Raw genomic sequence first — 8,236 nt, forward strand, 5'->3', positions numbered from 1 at the left:
ATGTAATTTCATGAAGCAGAATGTGATGTAAATACACATTTTTCTTTTGGGAGAGAATAAATGGGAGCACTTCTAGGAAAATTCTTGAAATATAAATTATACCATATAGGCATTTTATTTTTCCACATGAATAGATTATTTGAATTACTGGTTTGAAAAAATATCTCTATCACTCTCACTTACATAGGAACTCCTGATATGGATCCTGTATCAAAAAAGTGTCAGTATCTTTTTTTTAACCAATAGGAACATTTACCTGGAAAGTCATTCACTTTTTGGGTATGGCTGGAAGCAATACTGGACCTAATTAAAAAACATATTCTTCCTCTCTGGATTGATGGGTAAGCAATATACTAGCAACTGCACATTAATTTAACATGTGTCTTATTTGTCTGTTATCTGTATTAAGGTTGTATCCAGTACTTCAGAAAATAATTTTGAAAGACTAGGGAATGTTTTAGCTATGCCATATTTTGTGCAATTATTTATTGCATGGCAAAAAGTTAATAAAGAACTGTATTGAGACCTATTTAAACTGAATATTCATATTACTCTTTTAAAGACACAGTCAGCTTACATTAAAGGATTATGATAAATTTTGTCATGCTCCATTCTGCTGTGGGCCCAAGGCTGTAATCCTCCACAGGTGAAACTCACTAACTTCATGTGGGTGGTCAACTTCATCTGGGTAGCTCACTTCATTTGTGAGGTCTACAAGATTGGATCACACTAAAATCAGCTTTTCACTTTGACTGGCACAAATCTAGTCTTGCTGCATAAAAGCTAACCAAGTGAATGCCATGGACTAGATGTGATAATTATCCCAATAAATAAAGCCAGAATTTTTTATACTCATAGGTATATAATGGGATTTGTCAGTAAGGAGAAAGAACGAATTTTGCTCAAGGACAAGATGCCTGGAACATTTTTATTAAGGTTTAGTGAAAGCAATTTGGGAGGAATTACCTTCACCTGGGTGGACCACTCAGAAAATGGTAAGTGCAATTTAAAGCGCACAAATAAACAAGGCAGAACTCAAAGTCCTAGTAATTTGTCAGGAGCATTAACTGTTGTAAAGGGAACACAGATTGTTTTAATATTCAGATTAGTATGTTGCAACCATCTCAAACACTTTTGAAAAGGACTACGTATCATATCACAGTCCTGTTTTGAGGCCAATATTATTGTCTTATAAAATAAAAATTAAAAACCTTCAAATAAATGCAACAGTCCAGATATTTTTATGGAGTGTAATTTTAGCTGAATGATGCTGATTCAGTGGGTTGTGTCAGTTAATACCACATGATCTGACCCTGTATGTTTTACTAATTTCTGTTCCCAGTGGATTCTGACCTGAAAATGATAGGCTAACGCAGTTATTTGGAGTAAACAGGAAAAGCTTCTGTTGGGTTCAGCTGGAATTGCATCTGTTTACTCCAGGGAAAAATTTGGCCCGCTGTGTGCAAGAAGGCTTTCCACAATAATTTGAGTGATATGAATCCTGCATTATGTATCAATTCAAGCCAACCTTAAGTGTGAATGAAAGGTGAAGCGTGTTGCTGATTATGACTGGCAAGCTATTTGCCTATTAACAATTCTGCTCTTCATATCATGCAGGAGAAGTAAGATTCCACTCAGTGGAACCCTATAATAAAGGTCGTTTAACTGCACTACCATTTGCTGACATTCTGCGGGATTACAAAGTTATTATGGCAGATAATGTTCCTGAAAACCCTCTGAAATATCTGTATCCAGACATCCCCAAAGATAAAGCTTTTGGCAGATACTACAGCTGTCAGCCAAATGAAGGTTAGGCTTTGTTTTCTATTTTTAATGTTACTTTTTAAAAATTATAAATTCAGAGAATACTAAAAAATGTTTTTATGTGGAAAACAGATTTAGATGCCTCTGTAAAAACTGTACCTGCTTTTTTTGTTTACCGTAACTGTCTCTTGTTTAGATACGTTGTCCTAGGAATTTATTATCTAAGCATAAGGCAGAAAAGGAAGAACTGGGGTCTTTTTTCTATGTTTATACAACATCTAGCACAGGGATAGGCAATCCCCAGCACAACGATGTGGTACCTTGGGGCGGACGGCAGGGAAAGGGCTGGGGCTCTGCTGCCACAACAAGGACTGGGCCCCTCATGGCTCTCCTGCATCACATCAACATCTTACAAGTTGAGGTTGTAGGTGTTTTTGGCACTGCCCAAAACCACTGCCAACCCCTGAACTAGCACAATGGGATTGTGATCTGTGATCCCTCAGTGAAACTGCAATACAAACACCAAACAATGACACTCATAGAGAGGCTAAGAAATACATCTCACTGTAAAAGCAGTAATATTGTAGGAAGTCCATTCTGCTTACAGTTCACAAAAATAAATGTACTTTCAAATAATATTTCTGTGCCAGTCTTTTTTACTATATTATTATCATTTCTGCTTCTAAAGTCTTTCTGCTTCCTCGCTTGAGAAATTATGTTGCGCTGTCACATGCTGTTTCTGCAGTTCTAAGAATTAGTCACTTGAGATTCAGGAACTAACATTGTTCAAGCAATTCATAGAACAACTTAGAATTCTAGGGACAGACCGGCTGTAAGCCCACGGAAAATACATTGACTAAGACTGCCAGTCAAGATTAGTTAAGAATGTGCACAGTCTCATCTTGTCTCCTCATGATATATTTTAGACAAGTTCTTTTTTGTATATATTTTGTATATACATCATAAACGTGCAATAAAAATATAGTATCTGTCTTTTCTTAGAAAAAGAACATTAGTCTGGATTGGTACGTTACCATGAATGGATACAACGTCAGATGATTCAGTGGTCCTCTTATGCCAATGTGAAATTTGGTTCCTAGACAATATTCAGAGACTAACATTTGAGAGTCTTTCATTTTAATTTAGTGAGCTTAGGCTCTGGTCCTCTGAAAACACATACACAGGTTTAACTTTATGTATGTGAATAGCCTCATTGAAGTATATATTATATTATATATGCGCATATTTGGATTTTTGGATTGGGAACTAAAGGCTGAAACATGCAAAAACTTTAGCATGTAACTCCAGTCACTTAAGTAGTCTCCATAATTTCAAAGAACATAAGTGAGTATAGTCACTTATGTACAGAAGCCCTTCCAGGATCAAGCTTTATCTTGGCAATTTACTCTGTGTATAGCCATCTGTTCATTGCCTACTTGTAACTAAATAACTTTTTACGTTTCCTTTTTAAGCCCATATTGTTTGCAGATTTTAAAATATTTTTATCAATTATCAGTAGATACTAAGAATAAAAACTTTAGAACATTTATCTTTTCTAACTTTCTTTCTTTTTAGTCTCAAGACCTACAGAAGGAATCAAAGGTTATGTTCCCTCTGTATTTATCCCAATCTCCAAAATGTAAGTAAATCTCAGAGCACCTATATACTTTGAGCGTTATTAAGTAAAACTACATGCACTTTCCCCACCTCTTTCCTTTTTTATACCATTTTCCCCATGGATAGACCTGCTCATGACAACACAAAGATATACGGCCTTCATTTTTCCAGTCCAGAGACAAGAAGGACTAGCCAGAAGTGCTCAGTGTAAGACAGGACTAAGTAAAAGTAAAGTGGGCATTGGGCCACCTTATGCTCTCATATTCAGGATGTTGTTCAGGTGTTGGGAAAGGCATTCTGCATAAATTAGTATAGTATTTAGGTTACTTTAATCTATATCATCTTAAAATAACTGTCAGGAGCCATTACAGAGCTGGGCTTCAAAATTCTTTCCTTTATCACAATTCTTATCTCAAGAGACCAGAAAGTGGTAGTGATGTAGCAACAATTCTGTGTCACCTGAGTATGTCCCTATGCAGGCAGAATTGGCAAAATAAACTTTTTTTAGGATTCCTTTGGCCTGCTGGAATAGAATAAAGTGTACAATGTTTCATTAAAAGTATGACCCTTTGCTATCTAATAAGAAACTGGCATACATTCATACAATAATCAGTGGGCCCCTTCATTGGTAAATCAGTTAAATTTGTAGACAGGTCCACTATAGAATAATAACTGCAGGTCCTGCATCCCTTGTTGATGCAGTAAACTACAATGGGATTTCTTCCTAGTATTTCCAAGTCATTTTAAAGATTATTTTTCTTTGTTTTTCTTTTAAGCCTAAATGATTCCACAGATCCACATTCTCCATCAGATCTTCTTCCCATGTCTCCAAGTGTTTATGCTGTGCTGAGAGAACACCTAAGTCCCACAGTAATTGAAACTGCTGTATGTGGAAAGTTTTTTCTATTCATAATTTTTATATAAAGTAGATGGGTTACATAACACGGAAAGTAAAAATTCCAATTGGGCGAAATGCTGCTTGTACAACGCCAAGGGTTAATTTTAGTTATCACTGTTAAAAATATATATCTCAGCACTAGTTATTATACAGTGAAAAGGAAGATAATGCTGTTATTTCCTACTGTAAATGCAGAAAAATTATGTGGTATGTTAGAAAACTGTGTATAGGAAATGGAGTCTTTTTCATAGGCACTATAGTACTGTGAATTTTATACAGGCAACCCCCGTTTAACACTGTTTCACTTAGTGCTATTTCGCTATAACGCTCATTTAAAATTGATACCTGATTTCACTTAGCACTCAGCAAGATTCATTATAATGCTCATGGTTGCCAATTTGGGTCATTAAAAACAATTGCGGTTGCCATCCTGGGTCATCAAATACTTTTGATTTCGCTTAATGCTCATTTCGCTTAACACTCTGTTTTTCAGGAACCAATTAAGAGCACTAAGTGGGGGTTGCCTGTATCTTAGACATTTTCCATGCAAGGATCTCAAAACTTCTTTACATACATTAATTTAAGTCTCAGCACGCTTTATACCACAGCTGGTGTAATACAGTTCAACCCAAAGTTAGCTACACTACCTTATAACAGTGAAGGGTCTAACAGGATGTTATCAGGGAAACACAACACTCTTGGCTTAAAAGATTTATAAGAAAACTTCCTGTTTTGAACCCAGGATTACATTACATATATTCATTCACTGATTTATGATCTAACACTGCTTATGTCTTTAAGGCATTCAGTTCTCCTTCAAAGGAGCTTTTTAAAAAACACACAGAACAGACTGTGGCAGAATTGAAACTACCCTAAGGGCATGCCTACATAGCATTACAGAGTGTTAGGAGGGCCACCCTGAAAACCACCTGCATGCTTGCTTGAAAAAATATGCTATGTATCTGCTCTCATGAGCGCACCCGATACTGAAAACCTGTGAGTGGCTGTAGGCATGTGCCAGAAAGTAGCTACATGACATTGTTTCTGAGTAGAAACAAGTAGACGGACCATGTGTTTATGGCAGCACTCTTTAGCACCTTCTGATGCAGTGCAGGCATGTCTGTGGCTCCTGACATTGCCAACCTCCTGGTGTAGAATCATGGTTTGTTAATGCAGAGCAAACTGAAAGGTTACTGAAGAAGCCAAATATGTTCCTTTTCTGTACTCCCTCTTTCCCCAACTAGCACCCTTATCACCTAACTAAAAAAAAACCCAGGATTTCAAAAACAACCCAGATTATTGAAATACCAGTTTTCTTTAAAATTCCAGGTTTAAAGATCATTGTCCCTTTCAAAATTAATTTTAAATCTCCTGATTGATGTTATTAACTTAACTTTGTATTATTTGTGTCAGGAGTATTGCAGAACTCTAAATTGCCTTATTTATGCTGTTGCTGAACTTTCATTTCACTTAGCATTAAGTTAGTTTAATGTTTTGTTTATAGTCAGAGATTTCTGGAAAATAGTTCTTCCAATCTAACAACAGGACTCAAAAAGTATTCCTGACCTACAACACGTCTGCAGTGCTCACTATATTCCTTTGTATCTTCTCCCTTGATCCCTTTGGTGGATCATGGGAAAGTAGGGCTGGAAGGGACCTCAAAAGGTCCAACCCTTGTCCAGCCCTCTGCTCAAGGCAGAATCATCCCTGACTAAATCACCCCAGCCAAGTGTCTGTCCAACCTGCTCTTAAATATTTCCAAAGATGGAGATTCCACAATTTTTCTTGGCAGCCTGTTCCAATGCTTGACCATCCTCATCGTCAGAAAGTTCCTCCTAATCTCCAACCTAAATTTCCTCTGCTACAGCTTAAAGCTGCTGCTCCTACTTCTGTCCCCTATGGTCACAGAGGAAAGCCTAGCCCTATCTCTATTCTCTCTATGATCCCTCTTCAGGTATTTGAAAATGGTTATCAAATCCCCACTCAGTCTTTTCTTCTTCATACCAAATAATCATAGTTCTCTCAGCCTTTCTTCCTAAGTCTTGCTTCCCAGGCCCTTCTTCACTGGACTCTATAATCTGTCCATGTTCTTGATGTGTGGTCCCAAAGACAGACACAGTCCTCCAGGTGAGGCTTCACCAGTGCTGACTACAGCAGAAATGTTTAGGTTGAGAGGAAGAGAAACAGGATCTGAGGGCAACAAATAACTTGCTGATGGAATGCCTGGGTGCTTCTAAATAGTGTGGGGCAGGTTGTTGGGTTATGCTGGAGCTGCTGATTAGTCTGGGTTCTGGTCAGAGGCTTGTGGGAATCAGGGAAACTGAACTCTGGCCTTTGCAGGTTTAATTAAACACTTCATGTTTGACTCAGTGTAAGTGGGAATGTTAGGAGAGTTCACAAGTGTTGGCTTAAATCATGGCCAAACCACACTCTCAGCAGCAAGCTTTCACAGTCAAATTGAATGGGTCTCTCCACCTTTGAAAGGGGAGGAGGTCACAATTCAGGGCATAAAAGATTAGAGTGAGAAGCTGCAGTGGCAAGGCAGGAGGCCACACTCCAGGTCACATTATAGAGTTTTAACAGCACCAGCTTTTGACAGTTTTCCAGCAAGCCCCTAATCCACCTAAGAGACATGATATGCATTTTAAGAATCCTGTTATACCCAGGCTTGGGCCTCAAGGACCACAGAAAAGTGTTTACATTTAAGAAAAGTTATTTATGGTGTACTCCCTTACCCACACAATATATTCAAACAAAAAGAGGACCTAAAAACTATTAGACAGTGTTAGACCAGTGATTCTCAACCAAGGTGTTTTGGCACCCTGGGGTGCCTTGAGGTTCTTTCAAGGGTGCTGCAGGGTCCATGCAATGTTACCACTGTTAGATGTGCAAACATGACTCCCAAGATAAACCTAGAGATTTCAAAGAGGAATCCATAGGGTTGTGGTCTTTCTGAGTTCTTTGCAATGGAAGAATTGCTCTATTATTTTTCTGTAGTCAAAAAACAGGTGTAAACTAAGAGCTGGCTTTTTCCAATGGGCGCCTTGAGTCTAAAAACATTTAGACAGGGTCTAGAACAGGGAAGTGTTACGTGCATTAACATTTTAGCTGTTTGCACTATGGCTGCCAACTGTAATGGCAATTCCCTTTAGAAATACGGGACTTGATTTGCATTTTTAATGAGCATCAGTAACTACCTTACAGCTGGTATCTTTCTTCTTCTCTTCTAGCTGAGTCCTCCATATTCAGCTGACTGAAGTTCTGATGCACTGAAGAACAAGGAAGCCTATGAAAAATGAAAGTGTTATTTTTAAAAAAGTAAATTTTGCTTTGTACATAACTGTTTCCTGGAAGCCAACACAATGCTCTTTCTTGGGCTTACGTCCACTTTCAAATCCATGTGATCAGTCTCCATACTGAAGTCAATGGAGTTATGAATGACTGCGGCACCTTTTGGAGCTTGGCCTGCTACCCTCTACTCATGTGAGCATTACTGTGGAAGTCAACAGGCCAAATCCTTCTCTGACATGTATGTTAGGTGTGCATTTTGGTTTATGAGAATTAGGGATCACTGAAAATAGGACTTAACGTAGAATGAAAAAATTGGAAAGCAAAATATTAGACTAACTGAAAAGACTTTAGATGTTTTCAGAAAACTGGAGCGTTTGTTGTTTAGCTTTTTGTTATAACATCTCATTTTTGGTTCTTATTTTAATTAAAGGTCTTTGTTAGGCTAATTAACTCACAGATGTCATCAATCAGTCTTTCCTGCCATGAACTTTTAGCTCAAGGCTAGATTTTATCTTCCTGAAGTAAAACCCCTTGTGAAGGGAAAGAAGGGAAGCCTAGAAAGTGAAGACAGCTCTAGAAACTCTACAGGCACTCATTTTTAGAGGTGACAATCTCCTTTTGTCTATAGTATGCATTTGGGAGGCTTTATTAACTGCTTTACAGTTT

At 37.8% G+C, this 8,236-nt stretch overlaps 1 protein-coding gene across 2 annotated transcripts in view; it reads left to right on the top strand.

Moving 5' to 3' along the window:
• STAT4 (signal transducer and activator of transcription 4) overlaps positions 1–7,589 on the top strand; it is a 72,680-nt gene extending 65,091 nt beyond the window's left edge. The window contains exons 18-23 of one of the 2 annotated variants that reach the window (XM_019554598.1): positions 247–341; positions 859–995; positions 1,618–1,809; positions 3,340–3,403; positions 4,158–4,266; positions 7,510–7,589. In XM_019554598.1, coding sequence (XP_019410143.1) covers positions 247–341; positions 859–995; positions 1,618–1,809; positions 3,340–3,403; positions 4,158–4,266; positions 7,510–7,536 — 624 coding nt within the window. In that variant the 3' untranslated portion in view covers positions 7,537–7,589. The other variant, XM_019554599.1, reaches the window with a different exon arrangement.
• Positions 7,590–8,236: the final 647 nt, after the last annotated feature.

The sequence above is a fragment of the Crocodylus porosus genome, unplaced genomic scaffold (assembly GCF_001723895.1).
Source record: "Crocodylus porosus isolate Cpor-Errol unplaced genomic scaffold, CroPor_comp1, whole genome shotgun sequence".
Taxonomy (NCBI): Eukaryota; Metazoa; Chordata; order Crocodylia; family Crocodylidae; genus Crocodylus; species Crocodylus porosus.